Source organism: Hyperolius riggenbachi, chromosome 6 (genome assembly GCF_040937935.1).
Source record: "Hyperolius riggenbachi isolate aHypRig1 chromosome 6, aHypRig1.pri, whole genome shotgun sequence".
NCBI classification, from domain to species: Eukaryota; Metazoa; Chordata; class Amphibia; order Anura; family Hyperoliidae; genus Hyperolius; species Hyperolius riggenbachi.
The window spans coordinates 283,553,047-283,579,193 of NC_090651.1; the positions used below are offsets into that span (position 1 = coordinate 283,553,047).

General features: G+C 43.2%; 1 protein-coding gene across 3 annotated transcripts in view; it reads right to left on the reverse strand.

Moving 5' to 3' along the window:
- The window catches only part of ALG9 (ALG9 alpha-1,2-mannosyltransferase), a 177,124-nt gene that overhangs the window by 44,706 nt on the left and 106,271 nt on the right, over window positions 1-26,147 (reverse strand). For all 3 annotated transcript variants that reach the window (XM_068240939.1, XM_068240937.1, XM_068240940.1), the window contains exon 13: window positions 18,289-18,418. In XM_068240939.1, the coding sequence (XP_068097040.1) occupies window positions 18,289-18,418 (130 nt within the window). The remainder of the gene's footprint in view (window positions 1-18,288; window positions 18,419-26,147) is intronic.

The following is a 26,147-nucleotide window of genomic DNA, read 5'->3' on the forward strand; positions in this document are numbered from 1 at the left end:
ATCAGCAGCAGTCTAAGGGTTACAACAACATTTTTGGGATGTGTTTTTTTTTTGTTATTTCTTTACCCCCTTTCCTTACATTGCCCCATCTCCTTTCTTGTGTTCTTTTATTTTGTCTTGTGACAAGATGATGAAAGGAAGCTTACCAAACTGTTACGAAATACCAATGCAAACACAAGGTCGAGAAAATAAATGTGTGTGAGATCCCAGCACTTCTCTCATCGTCTGCACCAATAAATGTGATGATCTGTCATGTTAACCAGGTTTTATGTACTGTTGTTGTCTAGCTCATTTTTGGATCTGCGAATGCTCCAGAATTTTATACCACCAAATTTCACAATTTCTACCTTTACAAAACTGGTTAATATTTAGAAACATGTAAAATAGAGGCAAGACACACTCACTTTAAGCTTCCAATCATGTACAAAGAAGTACCAATTTCCTGCACATGACTGGGTATATGAAGTGGCCACAACCAAACATGCTCATCACTGCACATCATGACCACTGCTCTTTTGCTACAGGATCTTTCATGTTTTATTGTTTTTGTTCTTTGAACACAGTGATTTTATGAGCAATTGATGCATGGTTCATTTTGTGCACTAATAAAAATATATATCTAAGTTTTGATTTTTTTAAAGTTATTTTTTTCAACTATCAAGGGTTTGATGAATGTGCAAATGAAACCTGCAGGGGCTGTACCTCCAACAAGGTTAAAAACCATTAAACTAGAGTCTTCTACAAGGCAATTTCTTGTTGTTCAACCTGCCATGTAAAAGAATACTTATGATCTTATCACACACCAAATTACATAAAGCCACAGATGTCTGAAGTCAAATATTGCAAATCACCACTGATGAATAAATTGCAGTCATAAAATTAATTGAAAAGACAACTAATTTACAGTATGACAGACTTGATATTTCACCATTTAACATACACTACTGAGTTTAATTATTTGCCGCTTCACAAAAAAACCATATTGTGGTAGCCAAGCTTTAATCATGGCAGAAGCAATATACCAAGACTGCCAAGCTGGCAGGAACAGCAAGTAACAAAGTAAAGATATGTCTGTCAGTGTAGATCTATCTAAACAAGACTGATTAAAGTGCTCTATACAACATATAGCAGATCAGGCAAGTCAACCCCGACAACAAGGATCTGTAATCTGAGGCTAACAGCCTGAGCTATAAGTAATATTCTGGCAGAATTGCAGAGAATTACAGAGGCAACTGGGGCATAAAACAAAATAATTGGCTTGCTGGTAGAGGAAAGACAAAATAAAATGTGAGAGTAAACCTCAGAGATGGGCAAGAACAAGCTTCTGCCTTTGTTGCATAGATTTACCAGCGCACTCCCTTAAATATAAAGAATTCTCATTATTTCTAAAAACAGGTCTGAGAAGACCCAATTGTACAATACACAATAGCTGTTAAAACATAATAACTAGCAGAATACACACAAAAAAAATCCTAGGGAACAATGTACAATAGAATCATCCATGAACCAAAGAAAGACCAAATAAAAACAGACCTGACAAAATAAACTAACAGTAAAATTTACAGTTTTCACTTAGATACATAAATTGATATGTGTAAAAGCATCACTTGAATTATATACTGGCTGAGGGTCAGTCAAGCCCAGGGGAGGATTGGCCAGGGGGGAAGGGGGGAGATTTCCCCCCAGCCTGCCTCTCCTTTAATGATTTAGGGCTGGCCGATCCACCAACTGCTTCAAAAATTATCCAATCGGATGAAAATCTGTGCCGCCACAAGCATGCCCAATCAAGAATTTGACTTATTTTGGGTGGAAAGTAGTTGAATGTATCAATCTGAGATGCTGGGAAATCTCAGGCCGATGTATTCATAAGTGCGATAATAACAAACTATGTACGCAATGGAAACCCCGGCGTTTTCCCTCAAAATCTATTATGTACCACACAGTGCCTGTGCATTTATACTTTACCTGTCATGCTGTCCCTCTAGTATCCTTGCTGTATTTCTGCATTGGCATGACCATGTGACTACCAGTATATAGCACGTGGGGCGCATGTGACGTCATTTGGGCTAGGGCTGCCATGAAACCGGGCCTCTAGTTTGTGTTTTCCCTCCAGGCCAAAAGGTCCCAGTCCTCCCCTGGTCAAGCCCCTTTCAAGCACACTAAACTGAGATTCATAGTCTGTTCATTATGTGATTCCAACATCTCCCTTCTTAGTACTGGCTGCATGGATGTATGAAAGTTTGTATGGAAGTGTAAGACTGTGCAGAAATTGAAAATGGCTGTTAAGGTGGCCACCAACGATACAATTTGCTGAATGCCACTAACGGACAAAATATCCTAACCAACCTGATCAGATTAACAAAATTGAATCAATTTTAGGATCCATTCCATCATTCTGATCAGATTGGTTGGGAGATTTTCGTCCATTAGTGGGTGCCAACGATCGGTTGGCAAATTGTATGGTTAGTGGCGACCTTTACTGTCCGGACCACCCTTGTACATAATTACCCGTCTCCCACAAACCCAGCTCTCTCCAATGCAACCCTGGGGGTAATAATCAGATCACTTCTAGCCCTAGGGCTGGACAGGATACACACTGGCAGGACAGGTATTTGTATGTATTTAAAGCTTCGCTGTTGCACCATGCTACACATAGAGGGTGTGGTACCAATGGAGTCTGAGGACCTTCCAAAGGAGACCAAAAACGAGACTGGGACACCGGGGGCCCCTGATAGTGTACCATGCTGAGGGTATGGGACACTCAACAACAGTATGTGCAGAATACTCACAAGAATAGGTTGCAAGACCAGCAACCACTGTGTAACGGCTGGTTCTCGGGTTCTTTAGTCTTCGTCAATGTCGGTCGCTCTCCAGGAAAAGAAAAAGGGGTGTAAGGGTTCCAAGGAACCAACATACACGGCCAACACCCCAAGCAGAGGGGGTTGGTGTGAGATATTACTGGGAGGGAGGAGGTACCCCAAGATCTGATGTGTGGAAGGGATAATGCAAGCAGGATAAGACACACACACAGGTCCTTCTCAAAAAATTAGCATATTGTGATAAAGTTCATTATTTTCTGTAATGCACTGATAAACATTAGACTTTCATATATTTTAGATTCATTACACACAATTGAAGTAGTTCAAACCTTTTATTGTTTTAATATTGATGATTTTTCAGAAAATTGAATGATGTAGGATGGACTGTACATTTCTTGTTTTATAGACCCAAGCAATGTTTTCAGCACTTTCGATAGTTTTTTTTTCATAACTGGGAAAAATAAAGAACATACATACATACATACACACACACATTTTTCAATAGTTACAATGGATTAGGAAAAAAAACATCATAATTCTCAAATTGGAAGAAAATATATACAATTATATTCTGTGTGAACACCTTAGGAGGAATCAGACAGTCTCCATACAAAAAAATACTATGCTAAATACAATTTTGGCCATAGGCATGCCGTACAACACCAGTTCTGGAAATACGCTTGGCTTTGCAAGGACATCAAGGAATGATTTATATATTTGTTCAATGACCTGAAGCTTTGAGGAGCTAACTTTTCATTCACATAAATATGACTATTTGCAAAATTCTTCTGTTTTACAAAGGCAAGATTGCATTTAGAAGAATTTTAGTAGCTGGGCCTTTTAGTGTCTTTAGCCTTACACTTCATGTAAAGCAAAAATTGAAAGGGACTTTAGACAATTTCTTAGTAGGACTAGTACTATATGTACCTATGTTTATCTCATCATGTGACATGTCACTTCAGGTACTCTTTAAAAAGGCAAATTCATGTTTAGCACAGGTACGGTAAACCATCTCACACTTATTTTATTACAAGTTATTGAATAGCGACACTCCAGGGTTATGCTGTCTCGCAGTGGGGAAGAGAGTAGATAGGGAGGTTCACTTTCAGCATCCACGTTTTCAGGAAATCAATACAGATAGTAAAAGCACAAGTCAACCACATCTCAAATCAGTGACCATTCAAGTAGTTTGGGGTGAAAAACTGATTGGGGAGTAGCAGTCAGTGTAGCACTCTGTGTCTCTCAATCACAACTATGGCAGATTTCAGCAGAAAACGGGTTGAGAACACTGCCCTCCAAGATTTCTACTGCTCTGCAGACATGAACTCCATTTCTTGAGTACGTATTATTGTCGGGATAAGCCACTATAAGTAAAACGACGGCTTACCTAGCACCTATCCTAACTTTAACCCCCACGGAGGTACCTAAACTAAACCCCACCCACCTAATGCTTAACCTCCTAAATGTGCCTAACAGTAATGAAAATCAGGTGGCAAAACTACCAATAGTTGTATTCGATCATAGACGACAACTATTAAAATCTATGTAGTAGCTGATCGGCTACTACTTGCATTGGGTGCCCAAATGACCAGCTGGGCGCCCGATTGCTCGTATTTAACAGGTCATGGCGCATTTTCCTCAAACCCTCCCCCCAACCTACCGAACAGCTCTTTCGATCGAAATGTATCGAATTGCCATATGGAGTTTACAGATCACAGCCATATTAAATAATAGTTATCAAATCTGCAAATGAACACTGATCCCATGTATGGCCATCATAAGATAACTAACAATATAATATAGCATGTGGCCTTCATAGACTAATCATTTTCTGAGTTCTGGTTTAACTGTTATCTGTACAAATTAATTTCAAACAGAACGTATTGTCAGATGTAAAACAAATAACCTAAAAGTTTTCCTTGAAAAAGTAGTTTATTCCATCATGAACTTGCCACATGGTCTGACCTCGTGTCCGTACTCAACGTATACAAAGCAAGCAGTATGCGCTAATGGGACGCTTCTCCAGGGCACAACAAAGCATATTGGGATTGACGTCATCAGGGCCACTTTGAGCCAGGGATATTATCTTCTCTATAAATATGTCTCTCACTGAGCTGAGAAAAAATAAATCACATGCCCGGAATTACTCAGCTGTACCGAGCTGAGACAAGCACAAAAGGAGAACCTGCATGCTGAGAAGAAGCAATTACATTCAATTTAGGAGCCAAGTTGCCATACTGTTCTGTTGACGGTAAAGCGTTCTGCCTTTGGGTGTCTGTTTATAATAGCTTTGGCAACTTGAAGCAGCTAGAACAAGAAAAAAAATATTTGCATACATAATGTTTCAAGTGTAAGGATAACCTTACGTGAAAATGTACAGAAGAAAAATTAGCTGAAAAAAACCCTAGCAAATATGTACGTACCAGGCACAGCACAAGTTGGGGGGCTCCAGCTTGGTTACAAAAGAGGTTACAATGGTACTGCAGCCATTCTGAACTTTCTCTATACAGTGCTGAATAGTCACATTTCATGGACCAGAGCTGTCATCTTGGATTCATTGTGATGCAGTTTCTTTCTTCTATACCGGCTTCTGGGTCCATGCCCCTTCATTTGGCAAATACCACACTACTCACTAACGACACTGTAACATGGTGAGTAACTGCTGCCCTCAAATAAGAACTACCTTACCTGAATTAAAGGTGCTATGCAGTTGACCCAATATGTGAAATTACTATCAAGCCATCAAAAAATGATGTTGAAATTAGACCGCAGTATGGGCAGATCCATTTCATGAACAAACACAGACAGACAAACGCAGAACATTTATATCGCGCTTTTCTCCTGGCGGAGCTCTGCCCAACCTCCAGTGCCCAGGTGGATGTGGGAGTCAATAGGTTCTTGGAGGGGACTCATGTTGGAATCTAGGAGCTCCCTTCAATAAGGGAACCCGCAGATGTCTGTCCCCTTCTAGGTAAATACGTACAGAGGGTCACCTTTGACCCTACACCTATTTAGTGGAAAAAGTACACTTCAACAAGAAAACCTTCTGTAGTCTATTGTTTGTCACTTGTCTCTTCTTTCTTCTGTCTTCTCTTTTAAGATTAATCTCCTCTTGGCCCTTGCTCCCTGCTGGATTACCACCGCTGATTGATGCTTCCAGCCACTCCATCAGTACCCACCCCCGTAGCAGTGCCCAAGCAAGTTTTTTTTTTTAAACTGCTAGTACAACAAGAGAAATGTGTGCATCAACCAAGTTAAAACCTGATAAATCTGGCTTTGCAAATTTGGCCTAATTGGCTTATCATGAGACATTGCTCATGCAAATATGCATTTGCTTTCGCATGCCAAAATATCCAGGGTCTGAAACTAACACCGCAAAGCGGTTGCCCTGCGGGGATTGGTTCATGCTACATTAGCACTATCCAGGAGCGCCATGTGGAGGCTCCCCAATGCCCCATACAACCGGGGGCCGCGGGGCCCCAGGCCCTCTCACCGGTCGGAAACCACACGGCGGCACCCCGAAGGGGGAGGCTGGGGGGGTGCAGGCCGCCCCCCCCCCAAGCGTGGCCAGCGCCTGGAAGAAGCGCCCGCACCCACCTCCCACAATTAAAAACAGGCACTTACCTTTACGTCCATTGCGTTCTGCTACATGTGCATGACCTGGGCGCGACACATTGGAAAGGAGTGAAGCATGGGCCCCCCAAGCTTGTAGGGCTCAGGGGTAGCTCTCACGCAATACTCCGGGGAGGGGGGGGGGCGCAGGCGCAAACAGCCTGCTCCAGGGCTCTCACCTCCTAGAACAAGCCATCCACCACTCGCCTCCAAAGGATAGAAATACGAAACTTCTAGTACAATAAGGGAAATGTGTGCATCAACCAAGTTAAAACCTGATAAATCTGGCTTTGCAAATTTGGCCTAATTGGCTTATCATGAGACATTGCTCATGCAAATATGCATTTGCTTTTGAATGCCAAAATATGCAGGGTCTAAAAGTTTTTTTTAACACCGTCGGTTGCTAACTTTAATTGGGTCTGTCACACGCCACCTGGTGGCCGGACCGCACTATGCCTTCCAATCGGTTTCAGAACACAGACCATTCAATCTCGTGGACACAGTCGGTGCGCGGAACTCGCTGGAACTCAGCTGCAAACAGACTAGAAGGAAGCGTGCAAACTATAAAACAAAAGAACTAGGCTTCCACCATCTCTGTTTAAATGGGACAGAGAAGCCCACTGACTGGCTCTAAGACCTGCGAGTAAAAAAATGGTTAACAGGCAATTCTGGCTAGTAACAACACTTCTCGGTAGTGAATCTTCAGAAAGCTAGGATTCGTTCTGTGTGGCTGAATAGTAGGTTTAGCTGAGGAATCAATATATGACTTTTAGAAGTCTTATTTATTAAAATATAAATAATATATACAGAAAGTCATTAAAATCAACAATAGTAGCACAGTATAAAAATAAAAAGGGAAGAGGTAAACAAATACTTAAGTTCAGGTGAAAAAGTCCTTGTGGGGTGTAATGGATAGCGGAGATACTGCCGCAACAGCAAGCGGCATGGCGGCTATCTCCGCGTCGCAGCCCGCGGTTTCCGCCGCAGTTACATGCTGGTGCTTTGCCTGGTCCTTCTATCGCTCATAGACTAAGGGCTACGCGCGCACGCCGAGCGAAAGGACCTTTATGCATCTAGAAGGGGAGTCAGCTGATCACTCGGTCAGCTGACTCCAGCTATGCTCTGGATTGGCTGAGTGACTGGGGCGGCGCTCTAGAGCGCGTTTAGTATATATAGGACCTGACTGTCAGTTGTTCCGAGTCTGCTGTTGCATATGCTATGTGTTAGCACTCAGACCTAGTCAGATCCCAAAGTGTGCTAGAACCAGCTGAAGCTGGGGATCCACACTTAGCCATATTCTGTTGATAGCTTAAAGTACTAATTGAATTGTATTATTTGTTATGACCTTCTGCTAGTTTGACTATTCTTCTGCACTCTGATTCGGTACCTTTGCCTATCTGATATACGTTGCCGACTCTGCCTGAACTACTACTCTGATTTATCTTCCTGGCTCTGTGCCGTATCTGTCCGTGTGTTGCCAAACCTGCTTGTCTGACTCTTCTGCCCTATCCAGGGAGCTTAGTCCTAATGAGGGACTCTTATCACCTGCTCCTCAGGTAGAGAGCTGCAGTACAGTCTTAATCACCTGCTCTTCAGGTTGATAGCTGCAGTACAGTCTTATCACCTGCTCCTCAGGTAACTAGCTAATACACTGACGGGATCCCCGACAGTGCTAATAGCACTGTCGGGATCCCCTGCCCTTCAGGGAATCACCTGCTGCAGTACAGTCTGAATCACTCGCTCCTCGAGTGATCACTCTACATTGACTCACAGTGCATCACCCGCTCCTCGGGTGAAACTATCACTATTGCTCTGTCTCCCCAGCCTGCTGGGGTTCTGATTACTGTGTCCCTTAGAGATACCCCCTTCTACCAGCCCCTCTGGGATAGTGGGTATCTCCATTAATATTTACTGTTGCACCAAAACACTATCTTACACCTGTGTGTCCTGTGTCTTGCTATACTTGTATTATTGGTGATACTGCAGATCACCACTAATCAGAAAATCTGTTCTTGCTGACACCAATTGTTACATGGGGAAAACAAGGTAAGTTCCTTTGTTCAGTTCCGGAAAATGGCCACCAACCACATGGTCCCCTGGCTGGCCTGACCAGGTGATGTTACACAGGGAGGACTGCGGAGGAGCCCCTGACAAGTTCTTTTGAATGACCCACATTTTTGGGTGAGGTCTCAGGTTCAGCCCAGGGGCTGGACAGGGTGCGGTTAACCTTCTGGGTGGGACATTTGTGCCCACAAAATATGACATTTTCATATTTCAGCTCATGCTTCCCGCACACACATAACCACAGATTTATATTCCTCAGAATATGACAATTCTTATGACATTAATCTTGGTTAGGGTCACATGTTCTGGCACGAAGCAGCTGAATACCTTGGGTTCTAGGGTTGTCCGTGCCACTAATTTAATATCAAAATATTCACTAGACCCGGACCAGCGGAATGATATCATTTTCATACTTCTCATATAAACGGTATTCCTTAAGCACGCAAAAATCATATACATTTATTTTTAATTGCAAAAGTAGTACAGAGGCGCCAACAGGGTAAAAACAATATTTCTTTAAAATGGTTAAAATGAAGTAGGTAGCGGTGGACTTACCCCTCCAAAACAGACACAAAAATTGCTGTTGTGTAATAAGCAAAAATCAGTTTATTTACATACTCCGAACAAGGTGCAACGAGTTTCGTGGGTATATCCCACTTCCTCAGGCAATAAATAGGAGCATATCACCAATGCGGTCCGGTACATAGCCTGGCACCTCTGTGAGAGAGAGAGACAGAGGCGCCAGGCTATGTACCAGACCACATTGGTGATATGCTCCTATTTATTGCCTGAGGAAGTGGGATATACCCGCGAAACTCGTTGCACCTTGTTCGGAGTATGTAAATAAACTGATTTTTGCTTAAAACAGCAATTTTTGTGTCTGTTTTAGAGGGGTAAGTCCACCGCTACCTACTTCATTTTAACCATTTTAAAGAAATATTGTTTTTACCCTGTTGGCGCCTCTGTACTACTTTTGCAGTTGTTTCCACCCCTGGTGGAGGGGAATTCTTCTTTTTTCCCGATCTACAGAGAGCGACGACTTAATCCTGAGTGGGGACAGGTCTAATCTCATCTGCCTTCATAGTGGTTACCTGGATGGTAACCCTTGTTTGTGAGTATAACCTACATATACTTACCTTCCATACCCAATTTACAGTACATACTACACTATACTGGGCTCTCTGTGTCTTCCCTTATATTTATTTTTAATGTTGGTGGAATGGCTCCAGCATGTCTGGACCCCTGCTGAGTGGAAGGCTCGCTTCTGCTGGTGTCACCAACTGGTATCCTTTCAAATAGCATGTTTTTAAACACAGTGTTTAACTTACCTAGGGCTTCTGCAAGCCCCCAGTAGCCGTCCTGTCCCGCACCGGTCCTGCCCGAGCCTCCGTTCTCCCACCGCCACTCCGTTCCTCGACTTCTAAGTCGATGCCAGCGCGGCTCTGGCCAAGCGTATCTTTTCTTCGCGTTCCTCTCTGCAATAGCAGGGGACGCGAAGAAAGTATACGCGTGACCAGAGCCGCGCAGGCACAGTGGTCCGGCGGCAAAACCGAAAGCAGCTAGCGGCGGGAGAACGGAGGCTTGGGCAGGACCGGCGCGGGACAGGACGGCTGCTGGGGGCTTGCAGAAGCCCCAGGTAAGTGAATCACTGTGTTTAAAAACTATTTACAGTTCCGCTTTAATTGTGATCTGCCTGTGAAGGGAAACCCTTGTTAATTAAACAAACATTGAGACAGTCAGAGACAAAAGGGGACTTCATGAAAAGAGCTCTGTTATCAGCTGAGATGTCAGATTCCCAAAGGAAGACCCCCAAGGCTGCTAGGACCTAAACATCCAATTTCGATCTGGCCCGTAAACGAACAATCGGTGCAGAGAACCGATTGCGTTTTATTTTCTCACGGCTCTCCCGTGACAGGGTCAGATGAAATTATCGTCACCTGATTTTAGAACTTGCCAGCACTTAATGCTGGCAGGTTTGGGAATTGAATCGGGCCAGTACTTAACAAGCCTGACTCTAAGGCCCCGTTCACATCACAAACGTGGATGGCCATGCGTGAGGAACGCAACGCATGTGAACGCACGCCATCCGCGTTTATGTGGCTGATCCCATCACTGAAAAGTGAATGGGACAGCCACGCGTTTTTACAAAAAATGCGTGCAGCATGCGTTCCCGGACCGCACAGGTCCGGAACGCATGCAGTGTGAACATCAGACAGTGCACTCTATGCACTGTCTGATGTCGTGCGTGTCTGCCTCCTGCACGCGTTTCCAAAACGCGGCTGGAAACACGTGCAGTGTGAACGGGGCCTGAATAAATTACAAGAACAAGAGGCTAGACCCTGGAAGAAGACAAAACTGTAGAGTGGGACCATAGTGACTACTAGGGACTGGAAGAAGTCCCAGGTAACTAAAGCTTTATATGCTTTGCTCACCTAGGATATACTTTAAAGTGGACCTGAGCTCACAACTTCCTCTCTGTGTAAAAGATATGCAACAGCATAATAACCTCCAAAGAAAAACATTTCTTTGTTACAGCTGATAAAAATCCTACAGTAGATCTGTACTGTTTCTACTTCCTGCTTTCATGGAAGCAGACAGATTTTTAACATCCTGTGCTTTCAAAAGAGCTTATCTACCCTGGCATTCAGCTAATACAGGGGAGAGTTCAAATTACAACTTGTAATTAGTAACAGATGAGGGGGAATTAGACAGGCTAAACTCTCTAAATACACATTGCATTTCTCGCTGTTTTCCTTCTGTCCTGTGCAAGAGTTCAAGTTCACTTTAGCGAGGGTGTCAAACTCAAATACAAAGTATATATATATATATAGTTCCCTGGTGTATAGTGGCCCCCCTCCTTCCCCTATACAGTTCCCTGGTGTCTAGTGTCCCTCCATCCTCTATATAGTTCCCTGGTGATTAGTGGCCCCCCTTCCTCCCCTATACAGGTCCCTGATGTCTAGTGGCTCTCTCCCCTATATAGTTCCCTAGTGTTTAGTTGCCACCCTCCCCTAATCACTACCCTATAGGTGTTCCTGGTGTGTAGTGCTTACCCCCTCCCCCCCCTATATGGCTTCCTGGTGATCTAGGGCTTCACCTCCAATATAGTTTCCCTGGTGGCCAAATTTGATGGCTCTGTGGGATTATTTTTAATTTTTTTGATAGTGATTCGTTAAACTAAGAATTTTTTTTTTTAACAATTCTTTTAAAGTCTTAATTTTCAGAATTTACAACAATATAAATGATAACGATATAAATAAAGCACCACTAAATATAACAGGGTTTTGGCATTCACAAAATGGTCCTGCCATTCACAAAATTAAGCATTTATTTTTCACTGCCATCTGCACCTTTACTAAAGCCATAAATAAACCAAGTCTTATGCTTTATTGGTTTTCTTGTAGATTATTGTATTTTTGGATAGAAGTAATCAGTTGCTTTGCACCGTTGCTTTGCTTCTGTGTGCTTTCCTTGGGTAAAAACAGAACAAAGCACAAACACTGGAACTCGGGAGGACTGTGAAGAGTAAAGTACATGCAGAAATTTCAACCTGCTAAAGAAACTAGCTTTTCCTTAGCATTCCCGCAACAGATCTGCAGCCAAAAAGCCCACATTATTATTACTCCCCTCTCTCCTTCCCCGTTGATCCAATCTATACCATTCCTCTAATAGCCTTTGACAATAGAGCTGACGAGCTTTTCAGACTTGCAGCCCATGCTGATTTCTCCTGAATGTGCTGCTGATGGCAGCGTGTGGAGCTACGTTCTCTGCTCACAAGACATGCCCTGAATAGGATGGTAACAAGGAACGCTTCTGCCTGTGCTCTACCCACCCTTCGGGACACGGAGCTATTGGAGAATGGGACACGAGCAATGCTATTACCCGCACAATAGCAGAAAAGACAAAGCCTGGTTTATCAACTGGGACTGCTGGCCAAAAATCCCGATTGGTGCTTCATTCTTCTTTTGTCTAAACCAGTGAGCTTATTTAAGTCTCATTAGTCATACTTCTTGCTACAGCATACTACAATTAACTAAGTTAGTTGTTAGCAAGAAAATGGTGTGTGTGCGTGCGTGTGTGTATATCAGTATTAACCTTTTACTTTGCTGACGAAATCTTGTGTACACTTGCCGCAATGCACGCTTTTCACACCGCATTGCCCTGTGCGTTCTGCAAGGTATTGATTTTCCCATGTAATTAAATGTGCCTAGTTCACATCTATGCGCTGTGTTACAAAAACAGTGTTGCGCGCATTTCTGTGCATAGAGCTGAAAAGCGCACATCAATGCAAGAGAATGAGTGTGCTTTTTTAGCGCATAGAAGTGCATGCGTTTTTTACCCCTAATTGAAAACAAAAAATACATTTTCGTATGAAAATAAAGCTTTATTGACAACTGCTACAATAAGCTAAAAAAACGCTTAAAGGGAAGGTTCAGGGAAACCTTTAAAAAAAATAAAAATCCATATCCACTTACCTGGGCTTCCTCCAGCCCGTGGCAGGCAGGAGGTGCCCTAGCCGCCGCTCCAGAGGCTTACGGTCGTCTTCGGTGGCCGACCCGACCTGGCCAGGCCGGCTGCCAGGTCGGGCTCTTCTGCGTCCCACGCGGGCGCGCTGACGTCATCGGACGTCCTCCGGGCTTTACTGCGCAGGCGCAGAACTACTGCGCCTGCGCAGTACAGCCCGGAGGACGTCCGATGACGTCAGCGCGCCCGCGTGGGACGCAGAAGAGCCCGTCCTTGGAGCGCAGAAGAGCCCGACCTGGCAGCCGGCCTGGCCAGGTCGGGTCGGCCACCGAAGACGACCGGAAGCCTCTGGAGCGGCGGCGAGGGCACCTCCTGCCTGCCACGGGCTGGAGGAAGCCCCAGGTAAGTGGATATGGATTTTTATTTTTTTAAAGGTTTCCCTGAACCTTCCCTTTAAAAAAAGTGCACCGCAATGCACTGAAATTATTATTATTTAGTATTTATATAACACCAACATCTTCCGCAGCGCTGTACAGAGTATATATAGTATTGTCACTAACTGTCCCTCTAAGGAGCTCACAATCTAGTCCCTACCATAGTCGTATGCCTATATTGTGTAGTGTATGTGTTGTAGTCTAGGGCCAATTTAGGGGGGAAGCCAATTAACTTATCTATGGGTTTTTTTTTGGGGGGGGGGGGGAGGAAACTGGAGTGCCCGGAGTAAACCCACGCAGACAGGGGGAGAACATACAAACTCCTTGCAGATGTTGACCTGGCTAGGATTCGAAACGGCGACCCAGCACTGCAAGGCGAGAGCGCTAACCACTACGCCACCGTGCTGCCCACAAATGCATGCGTTTTTGACCATGTGTTTACACACGATTCTCACCGCTCCTAATGTGAACGAGGCCTTACCGGAGATGTAGTTGGTGGATATGAGAACAGTGAAGTTCATAATGCGGTACAGTTGCGGTCGGTCCATGAATGAGATGGCTGCTCCCTTATAGATTAGAGGCCAGAGGAACAGCACCCCTTAGGTACGCAATTACACTCACCCCAACACCCAATCCCAACCCAAAATTATTCCAGGTGCAGAGTTTGATTCAAGATCTGGTACTCTACAGATATTTAATGAGATTTACTATGCAGTTAAGCGATGAGTGACTTGTTCAGTGCATTCTGTAAAGCATTGCAGAAAAAGTGCTATACAAAGTTATAATTATAATAATGTAATAAGTTCCAGAATTCACATCTAAAAAAATGCATTTCTCCATAATCTTCAACAGGAAAAGGTTTAAAATATGAAAAATAACTCAGTGTTGTAGAAACGACACAAAAAAAATACAGATTTCAGCATCGCCTCATTAAAAGCCCAAATATGCAGGAAATCTGTGTTTATGGAAAAAAACCCTCAAAAATGAAAGTTACTTTTCATATTTATAGAATTAACTGATGCGCAAGTGCAGACGGTGGCTCATGGTGTGATGACGTCAGTTAGTGCTTGCTACTTGCTGTGCAGTCAGAAATAGAAATGGCTTCTGAGTCAGTTCTGCAAATAGATACGCAGAATGTTGGGACTTATTCTGATTGAAGACTGACAGATTACCCAGAAATCATGCTCAGCATGTGAGCAACACAGTGGCACTTACGCTAAAAAAGTTACCAACGTCACAACTAATTAACCTTGATATTTTGGGAGACTAAGTCGAGCAAGCAAGAGTTTAATAAACACGTACTGGAAAGTAATATTTTTTACGTACACTACGTCGGATTTGGACATCACGTGGACAGAACAAACTCTGTGTAGTTTCGCATACATTAACAGCATTTGGAGTTTAAAAAAAGCATATGTTTAGAAATAACATTTTTATATAGCGTCTGAGGCGAGCAATGGGGAGCTGAGGAAGTGTGACATATTTCAGCCACCTGGCAAGAGACATGCAAGAATAGTCAATGCTGTGGTAGGCAGGGCTGTGGAGTCGGTACAAAAATCATCCGACTCCAACTCCGACTCCTCAGTTTATAAAAACACCGGCTCCGACTCCATCTCCCGGTACCCAAAATGGCTCCAACTCCTTAGTCTAATTCTTACCAGGGTTGTAGATTTGGTACAAAAATCATCTCCTCAGTTTATAAAACCAACGACTCCAGGTACCCAAAATGGCTCAGACCAGGGTTGTGGATTTGGTACAAAAATCATCCGACTCTGACTCCCGACTCCTCCATTTATGAAACCACCGACTCCAGGTACCCAAACTTGCTCCGACTCCAACCTCACAGCCCTGGCGGCAGATACAAACTGATCCAAAATATGTTTGGCCAAAACTGTTATAGAGATTTAACAACATTATTATCTTAAACTGCAGTATAGTAAAACAACCACAAGATGTCACTGTGTGTAAAATGTGATGATGATCTTTATGGGATTGTTATTTCCTGTATTTTAACTCTGTGATCCTCTCTGTTCTAAGTAAGCTGTGTTTCTTGATGGTGGTGTAGGTTTTAGTTCTGCATGTTTTTCTTCAGTAAAGAGTTCTAACTAGTTATACTGGGTGCCTATCTGCATGTACAGAACACTTTGCTCCATCAAAAACAATAGTACAAGTTTAGCACCACCTGCTCAATAGTCACAAGTATTCAATGGTTAAACATGTTTCATGTGGTGTAAATAAAGACAGCACAAATGACTACTGTGCAGGAGCCATGTTATTAAAAGAAAAAAAAAATTGGCAAATAAAATACTCATTCTTAGAAGGCAAATATCATTACAGAGCAAATTTTATTTTTGTGCAGAAAAAAACATCCCTCCAGTACAACTACATATGTCACCAGATAAAAGCAATCATTATAGCTTTATCTTTCTCTTCCTGTAAAAGAGACATGACATGTGCAGCATGTTCTGTGAAACAGAGAGAACACCAAGAGCCCAATATAGTGTAGTATGTACTGGTAAGGTATAATTGATAGAGTAATAATATTAATTTAATACTCACAAACCAGGGTTACCAAGTAGGCAACCACTGTCAAAGCAGGTGGGGAGATTGTCCTGACCCCACTCAGGATTAAAAAGTCGCTCTCTGTAGTTGAAGAAGGAAGGGTACAACCCTCCACCAAGGGTGGACTTGATGTAGATAATAGGATAACAGAGGCGCCAATAGGATAAAAAACACTAAAAGAACTTAAAAACCCATCTTGGTAATAGAGGAGGCAGTGGTGGACTCACCCCCTCCAAGCAGAACACACGACTGTGGATTTTCAGTCAAAACAATTTTATTGGATACTCCAAATAAAGTGCAACGCGTTTCACGGGATACAAACCCGCTTCATCAGGCAATAACAGATAGGAGTAAACAGCATCTGCCAGTATCATCAACACTGAGCGCCTGTTTTGTGAAACAGGTGACTAAATGGAGTCCATGAAAAGAAGCATAAAGTGGGAGTTTCTGAAAATAATCAGCCCAGGGTTGTGAAATGAATATCATACTGGCATAACTTTGGGGATGTGCTCCCTTAGCCCATATAAGTAGCACATAACGCCCTACATCTCCAGAAATCTTATTGTAGTTCTAGATAGACCGCAAGGCTGTGTTGCCACTACAGCAGAAAATGGACAACGTTTTACCGAATCGCAAAACTGACAGTGAACGAAAAATAGGATCTGCTCACACTTGTCAGTCTGCAATGGATCTGCTGCAGTAAGCGGACTGCATGTCTGCGCTGTCTGCAATTTTCCCAGATAAGCGGATGCATTTCCCATATAGCCTATGTTTCAAACGCATCTGCCCCAGGCTCCAACCAGACCATCGCAGTGGACACTAAACAGTCCACTCCCATTGTCCGTTCGTGGTCAAGCTCCAAGTGGGAACTCAGCCTAAGGGCCCATTCACCCCTAAAATCTCTAAACGCAAGCGCTAAGCAATTTTCTGGCGTTTTCCAGCGTTTTTTATGAGCGCTTTCCAATCGATTTTTCACTGTATAGAAAGCGTTTTTTCAGTGATTAGCTAATAGCTAATTGAATCGCATTGAAACGCCAATCGCTCAGAATCGCTCAGAAAATGCTGCATGCTACGCGTTTGCGTTTCAGCAAAACGCTACACGCTTAGATGAGAACAGAACCATATACAATACATTGAACAAGCGCTTTTTGAAACGCTAGCGCTTTTGAGCAATGCTGAAAGCGCTAGTAAAGCGCACAAGTGTGAAAGGGCCCTGAAGGGATTACAAAAGCTAAAAAAGAAAGACCTGATCCCTCTTATTCATAAAGTATGGTCACCATGGATCTCCTCATTATCTGCCAAAGGCCTTAAAGTGAACCCGAGGTATGAGGGATATGGTGGCTGCCATATTGGTTTCCTTTTAAACAATACCAGTTGCATGGCAGCCCTGCTTATCTATGTGCCTGCAGTAGTGTCTGGATAACACCAGAAACAAGCATGCAACTAATTTTGTGAGTTCTGACAAAATTGTCAGAAACATCTGATGGGCTGCATGCTTGTTAACGATTTATGGCTTAAAGTATTGGAGGCATAGGATCAGCAGGGCTGCCAGGCAACTGGTATTGCTTAAAAGGAAATAAAAATGGCAGCCACCATAAAACTCTCACCTTGGGTTCACTTTAATTACACTATTACATGATTACAACGGGTTGGATAGGTGATTAGGGGATTAATAATCTTATCTTTGGGAGAGTTGAAGGCCTTCAATGATTCATCGCTCTTCTCTTCTACTTCCCTAATTTGAGCACTTTGACAGCCAGTGTAATATTGATCTGTGGATACTCCATTTTATGTTTTGGTGAGCATATTTACAATACAAGAAAAGCTTTTTCCATGTAATTCAAGTTCTGTGCATGTTTACTGGAGACAAGATTACGCTGTAATTGCCTGGATAATTGTTGTCATAATGTTGGATAAATAGATTGTTCATACTGGCATGATTCTAACCAAAGGCTATGTTAATATGCAGAATTCCATTCTTGTATGCTTGCGTCAATATAAACTTTAAGCAAAAAAGGACTTTTACAATAGATGTTCCTTTTATACTGTGGGTAAAAGACAGAGCCTTAGCCAGGCTTCTACTGCTGTCACCGTTATGACACGACGGGGGCCACAAGTACAGGTAGTGACAGCCCAAAGGGGACACAGATATCAGCAATTACTTTAGCTATAAAGTGCTAAGGTCATGAATAATAAAAAAAATGGAAAGAACCCACCCCCCCGTACCCCCCCCCCCCCCACCCCCAAAAATGAATATACATTCCACTTCCATATAAGAATTCAGCTCATTCACTTGTAGTTTTACATGCATAAGGTACAGGGATTGAACTCACATATCTTGATGTCTCTTCCAGATTCTGATCATTCATGTCTTTGGGAATGATCCTCGTCGCTCGTCGGCCCTTGCCGTAAGGTTTTGGAAGTTGTCCCCTGAATTCTGACTCAATGAACTGGAGATTCCAGCTGCCGAGGATGCACAAAACATACAGAATAAGTACAATATGGATGTAAAATTAGCAGATTAATCACAGCTATACCTTAAACCGACTGTGTATGGGCTGTTAGCTAATGGAGTGATATGCATACCTTGTGATGCGACCTGGTGATGCAATGTTCTCATTCACATGTCAAATCTGGGACTAGCACTGCAAGGCAAGAGATTTACAAACCACACCACTATGCTTCCCCTGTCTACTTAATAAAATAATATTGTTAAAAGAAATCTGTTTCAAAAAGTTGTCAAAAATAGTGTCTGCTCCCTTCTCCCTCTCTATGCTGCTCCTAGCAGCCACCTGTCACTAGAACTGGTACCCACTAATCCTGCCTCCAGGATCACATGACTACAGGTACAGTAGTAACAGTTGCTCAGCTTAGTGGGAGAGAAAGAGGCAGGCAGCATTTTCAATTAAGTTTTAAGTCTCACTCAATAAACTGTTGGACATAGGAGTATATTTGAATGTCAGACTTCATTTGCCATAAAACATTTTATTACTGGCAAAAACACTAAATCTAGAGTAAACTTGCTGACAACCATGGCAACAGAGTTTTGCTGTACAGTTGTATTTACACAGAGACTCTTCCTACACTGGCCTCAGTTTAGACTAATCTACCGAATTGTTACGAAAGATACTGCATGTGTTAAGGCACGTTTCCATGCAGCGGAGAGTCCCGTGGCTCTGTGTGACACTCCGAGAGGGAGTGGGGCTTGCAATCCCATTCATTATATTGAATGGGATCACAGGCTGAAGTACCCGAAGTGCTGCAAACCATGTGCGGCATGAACGGAAATGGCCGACAGTGCAGTCTATGCACTGTTTGCTGTCCCTGCGATCGCTTTTCCATAAGCGAGCATGAAAGCGCACTATATGGAAACGAGCCCTAAGTGTACAAGTTGAATGCACGTAGAATTACCGGACGTTTTACCGAATGTTTTAAACCTGGTCTAAAAATGTTTGGTATTTCAGAGAGTAGACCAGCTGGTCCCTGTTGGGAAGTTACATCTGTCAGGAAAAATTAGCCCTATTATAATAGAATTTATTTCTTTTTACATGAAGTGCAACACAAATAGTAAACTTACGACGTTACAACGTTAGAACATTTAAAAAAAAAAAAAAAAAACATATAAAAAAAGGTAAAGGTTAGTTTAGGTTGAAGTGTCTCTGTTAACATCCAGAGAATTACTGTACAAGTTCAATCGGACGAATACTACATGAATTGTAGTAAGAATACCTTATCGAATGACTCCAAACCATTTTAGACCTATTTTACCGAATGTCACCCGTATTTGTAAAATCTTCAGTGAATTTAAAAATAAGAACAAAAATACCAAATTAGGTATTTTTCCAAACAAATTCGATTTAGCGAACGGCCCTTAGGCAGGGCACACACAAAATACAATTCCACAGGCTATTGAAGTCAATAGCCTCACGCGGGAAAAGCTCATCGTGAGCGTTTGCTCGCATTTTTCATTCATGATTTTCTGTGCGTTTTTTAAATTCCAAAGCTTTCCGCTTTTTCCCACACGACTAGCATTCGCATACAGTATATGCCGCTGCAAAAGCAGAAAAATCACAGTTCGATCGCAGCAAAACATTTGTGGAAAACGCGAACGCAAAAGCCAACGGAGACCCAGGAATCGAAGGGGGAAACGGCCCTGCAAGTGTGTTCCCTGCCTTAGTGAATTGAGGTTACCTGTAGTTTTACATTTAGACTTAACCACTTGAGGACCTAGGGCTTTCTACCCCTTAAGGACCGGCCACTTTTTTTCTATTCAGACCACTGCAGCTTTCACTGTTTATTGCTCGCTCATACAACCTACCACCTAAATGAATTTTGGCTCCTTTTCTTGTCACTAATAAAGCTTTCTTTTGGTGCTATTTGATTGCTCCTGCGATTTTTACTTTTTATTATATTCATCAAAAAAGACATGAATTTTGGCAAAAATATGATTTTTTTAACTTTCTGTGCTGACATTTTTCAAATAAAGTAAAATTTCTGTATACATGCAGCACGAAAAATGTGGACAAACATGTTTTTGATAAAAAAAAACCCATTCAGTGTATATTTATTGGTTTGGGTAAAAGTTATAGCGTTTACAAACTATGGTGCAAAAAGTGAATTTTCCCATTTTCAAGCATCTATGACTTTTCTGACCCCCTGTCATGTTTCATGAGGGGCTAGAATTCCAGGATAGTATAAATACCCCCCAAATGACCCCATTTTGGAAAGAAGACATCCCAAAGTATTCACTGAGAGGCACAGTGAGTTCATAGAAGATATTATTTTTTGTCACAAGTAAGCGGAAAATGACACTTTGTGAAAAAAAAAAAAAAAGTTTCCATTTCTTCTGACTTGCGACAAAAAAAAATGAAATCTGCCACGGACTCACCATGCCCCTCTCTGAATACCTTGAAGGGTCTACTTTCCAAAATGGGGTCATTTGTGGGGTGTGTTTACTGTCCTGACATTTTGGGGGGTGCTAAATTGTAAGCACCCCTGTAAAGCCTAAAGGTGCTCATTGGACTTTGGACCCCTTAGCGCAGTTAGGCTGCAAAAAAGTGCCACACATGTGGTATTGCCGTACTCAGGAGAAGTAGTATAATGTGTTTTGGGGTGTATTTTTACACATACCCATGCTGGGTGGGAGAAATATCTCTGTAAATGACAATTTGTTAATTTTTTTTACACACAATTGTCCATTTACAGAGATATTTCTCCCACTCAGCATGGGTATGTGTAAAAATACACCACAAAACACATTATACTACTTCTCCTGAGTACGGCGATACCACATGTGTGGCACTTTTTTGCACCCTAACTGCGCTAAAGGGCCCAAAGTCCAATGAGTACCTTTAGGATTTCACAGGTCATTTTGAGAAATTTCGTTTCAAGACTACTCCTCACGGTTTAGGGCCCCTAAAATGCCAGGGCAGTATAGGAACCCCACAAATGACCCCATTTTAGAAAGAAGACACCCCAAGGTATTCCGTTAGGAGTATGGTGAGTTCATAGAAGATTTTATTTTTTTGTCAAAAGTTAGCGGAAAATGACACTTTGTGAAAAAACACAATTAAAATCAATTTCCGCTAACTTTTGACAAAAAATAAAATCTTCTATGAACTCACCATACTCCTAACGGAATACCTTGGGGTGTCTTCTTTCTAAAATGGGGTCATTTGTGGGGTTCCTATACTGCCCTGGCATTTTAGGGGCCCTAAACCGTGAGGAGTAGTCTTGAAACGAAATTTCTCAAAATGACCTGTGAAATCCTAAAGGTACTCATTGGACTTTGGGCCCTTTAGCGCAGTTAGGCTGCAAAAAAGTGCCACACATGTGGTATTGCCGTACTCAGGAGAAGTAGTATAATGTGTTTTGGGGTGTATTTTTACACATACCCATGCTGGGTGGGAGAAATATCTCTGTAAATGACAATTTGTTAATTTTTTTTACACACAATTGTCCATTTACAGAGATCTTTCTCCCACTCAGCATGGGTATGTGTAAAAATACACCCCAAAACACATTATACTACTTCTCCTGAGTACGGCGATACCACATGTGTGGCACTTTTTTGCACCCTAACTGCGCTAAAGGGCCCAAAGTCCAATGAGTACCTTTAGGATTTCACAGGTCATTTTGAGAAATTTCGTTTCAAGACTACTCCTCACGGTTTAGGGCCCCTAAAATGCCAGAGCAGTATAGGAACCCCACAAATGACCCCATTTTAGAAAGAAGACACCCCAAGGTATTCCGTTAGGAGTATGGTGAGTTTATAGAAGATTTTATTTTTTGTCAAAAGTTAGCGGAAAATGACACTTTGTGAAAAAACACAATTAAAATCAATTTCCGCTAACTTGTGACAAAAAATAAAATCTTCTATGAACTCGCCATACTACTAACGGAATACCTTGGGGTGTCTTCTTTCTAAAATGGGGTCATTTGTGGGGTTCCTATACTGCCCTGGCATTTTAGGGGCACTAAACCGTGAGGAGTAGTCTTGAAACGAAATTTCTCAAAATGACCTGTGAAATCCTAAAGGTACGCATTGGACTTTGGGCCCTTTAGCGCAGTTAGGGTGCAAAAAAGTGCCACACATGTGGTATCGCCGTACTCGGGAGAAGTAGTACAGGGTGTTTTGGGGTGTATTTTTACACATACCCATGCTGGGTGGGAGAAACACCTCTGTAAATGACAATCTTTTGATTTTTTTACACACAATTGTCCATTTACAGCGGTATTTCTCCCACCCAGCATGAGTATGTGTAAAAATACACCCCAAAACACATTGTACTACTTCTCCCGAGTACGGCGATACCACATGTGTGGCACTTTTTTGCACCCTAACTGCGCTAAGGGGCCCAAAGTCCAATGAGTACCTTTAGGATTTCACAGGTCATTTTTGTTTCAAGACTACTCCTCACGGTTTAGGGCCCCTAAAATGCCAGGGCAGTATAGGAACCCCACTAATGACCCCATTTTAGAAAGAAGACACCCCAAGGTATTCCGTTAGGAGTATGGTGAGTTCATAGAAGTTTTTATTTTTTTTGTCACAAGTTAGCGGAAAATGACACTTTGTGAAAAAACACAATTAAAATCAATTTCCGCTAACTTGTGACAAAAAATAAAATCTTCTATGAACTCGCCATACTACTAACGGAATACCTTGGGGTGTCTTCTTTCTAAAATGGGGTCATTTGTGGGGTTCCTATACTGCCCTGGCATTTTAGGGGCCCTAAACCGTGAGGAGTAGTCTTGAAACGAAATTTCTCAAAATGACCTGTGAAATCCTAAAGGTACTCATTGGACTTTGGGCCCTTTAGCGCAGTTAGGGTGCTAAAAAGTGCCACACATGTGGTATCGCCGTACTCGGGAGAAGTAGTACAATGTGTTTTGGGGTGTATTTTTACACATACCCATGCTGGGTGGGAGAAACACCTCTGTAAATGACAATCTTTTGATTTTTTTACACACAATTGTCCATTTACAGCGGTATTTCTCCCACCCAGCATGGGTATGTGTAAAAATACACCCCAAAACACATTGTACTACTTCTCCCGAGTACGGCGATACCACATGTGTGGCACTTTTTTGCACCCTAACTGCGCTAAGGGGCCCAAAGTCCAATGAGTACCTTTAGGATTTCACAGGTCATTTTTGTTTCAAGACTACTCCTCACGGTTTAGGGCCCCTAAAATGCCAGGGCTGATTGATGGGTGGCAGTGACAGGGGGTGATTGATGGGTGGCAGTGCCAGGGGGTGATTGATGGGTGGCAGTGACGGGGTGATTGATGGGTGATTGACAGGTGATCAGTGGGTTATTACAGGGAAGAACAGATGTAACTAATGCACTGGTGAATTGATAAGGGGGGGTCTGAGGGCAATCTGAGCGTGTAGGCGGGTGATTGGGTGCCCGCAAGGGGCAGATTAGGGTCTGATCTGATGGGTAACAGTGACAGGTGGTGATAGGGGGTGATTGATGGGTAATTAGTGGGTGTTTAGAGGAGAGAATAGATGTAAACACTGCGCTTGGGTGATGATCTGATGTCGGATCTGCAGGCGATCTATTGGTGTGGGTGGGTGATCAGATTGCCCGCAAGGGGCAGGTTAGGGGCTGATTGATGGGTAGCAGTGACAGGGGGTGATTGATGGGTGATTGACAGGTGATCAGTGGGTTATTACAGGGAAGGACAGATGTAAATAATGCCCTGGCGAATTGATAAGGGGGGGGTCTGAGGGCAATCTGAGCGTGTAGGCGGGTGATTGGGTGCCCGCAAGGGGCAGATTAGGGTCTGATCTGATGGGTAACAGTGACAGGTGGTGATAGGGGGTGATTGATGGGTAATTAGTGGGTGTTTAGAGGAGAGAATAGATGTAAACACTGCGTTTGGGTGGTGATCTGATATCGGATCTGCGGGCGATCTATTGGTGTGGGTGGGTGATCAGATTGCCCGCAAGGGGCAGGTTAGGGGCTGATTGATGGGTGGCAGTGACAGGGGGTTATTGATGGGTGATTGACAGGTGATCAGGGGGGATAGATGCATACAGTACACAGGGGGGGGGGGGGGGGGGGTCTGGGGAAAATCTGAGGGGTGGGGGGTGATCAGGAGGGGGCAGTGGGCAGGGGGGGGAGATAAAAAAAATAGCGTTGACAGATAGTGACAGGGAGTGATTGATGGGTGATTAGGGGGGTGATTGGGTACAAACAGGGGTCTGGGGGGTGGGCAGGGGGAGGGTCTGAGGGGTGCTGTGGGCGATCTGGGGCAGGGGGGGGGAGAAATCAGTGTGCTTGGGTGCAGACTAGGGTGGCTGCAGTCTGCCCTGGTGGTCCCTCGGACACCACCAGGGCAGGAGGCAGCCTGTATAATACACTTTGTAAACATTACAAAGTGTATTATACACTTTGTATGCGGCGATCGCGGGGTTAACATCCCGCCGGCGCTTCCGTATAGCCGGCGGGATGTTGCGGCGGGCGAGCGGTGACAGGCGCCGGCAGAGGATCGCGTCACGGATGACGCGATCGCTCCGCCCATGCCCCTAAATGGACCGCCGCCTCTGTGGGTGAGCCGGTCCTTAAGGGCTCCACTTCCCGGCCGCCTCTGTGCGTTAGGCGGTCGGGAAGTGGTTAAGACTTCTACTCACCACTTCCTGTCAGAAAGGTACAGTAATGGGTTACATGAGCAGCTGTAGAGCAACTGTTAAAAAGGCTTGGGGGAGGCACCCAGATTTTCTACTAATGGGTCTGAGTATATTACTGTACGGTATTATAAAAAGAAGTGTCTTACCTCCAAAAAAGAGTCCCTCGAATATACAAGGTAAGAAGTCTTTATTATCAAGTGGTTACATTGTAGACAACGCACTTCACGGGTCTCAGCCCGATTCCTCAGGTCAGCACAAACAAGTAACCTTAAATAGAAGTTGTGTGGAGCAAGGGTGCCTTTTAGAGCAATAACAGGTGTGTGCCTATGTGATACAGCATGTTGAAATACTGCACAACATGTAGGTATCAGCAGAAAAACATACCCGTTTTCAGCTTTTCCTATGTAAGTGCCAGGATTTAATACAGTGGGTCCACCAGCAGTGCACGTTTTGTAGGTTTACTTTGTAGAATACAGGTGGATTAATCACAGATCAAATTAATTGGCAACATTTTCTGTTCTTCTGTGTAGAGAACCACAAAACATGTACTGTTGGTGAGGCTTGAGAACAGGATTAAAAACCACCTACTCTAATGGGCCTCTACATTTCTGTATATAATAGAGGCAACATACACTACAGACCAGTGTGATTCTGTTTCTTCTAGGGTATCTAAGTAACCTGCTTCTTCCATCATCTACTGACATTTATAACTCTGACACCATGAAAACTGACAGCACTTACTGACTAGAACTTCTATTAAAGGACCTCTGTCTCAAAAATCTTAAAATGTAAAATATATGTAAACATATACAGATAAGTACGTTTCTTATCCAGAGTAAAATGAGCCATAAATTACTTTTCTCCTATGTTGCTGTCACTCACAGTAAGTAATAGAAATCTGACAGGTTTTGGACTAGCTCATCTATTCATGGGGGTTTCTCATGGTTTTCTTTATTTTCAAAAGCACTTCGTGAATGGTAGTTGCTCCGTCCAACTCCCAAAAAAAGTGTACGGTGAGCAGGGAGGCTGGCCAGCATCTTTGTATAAATCTTTTTCA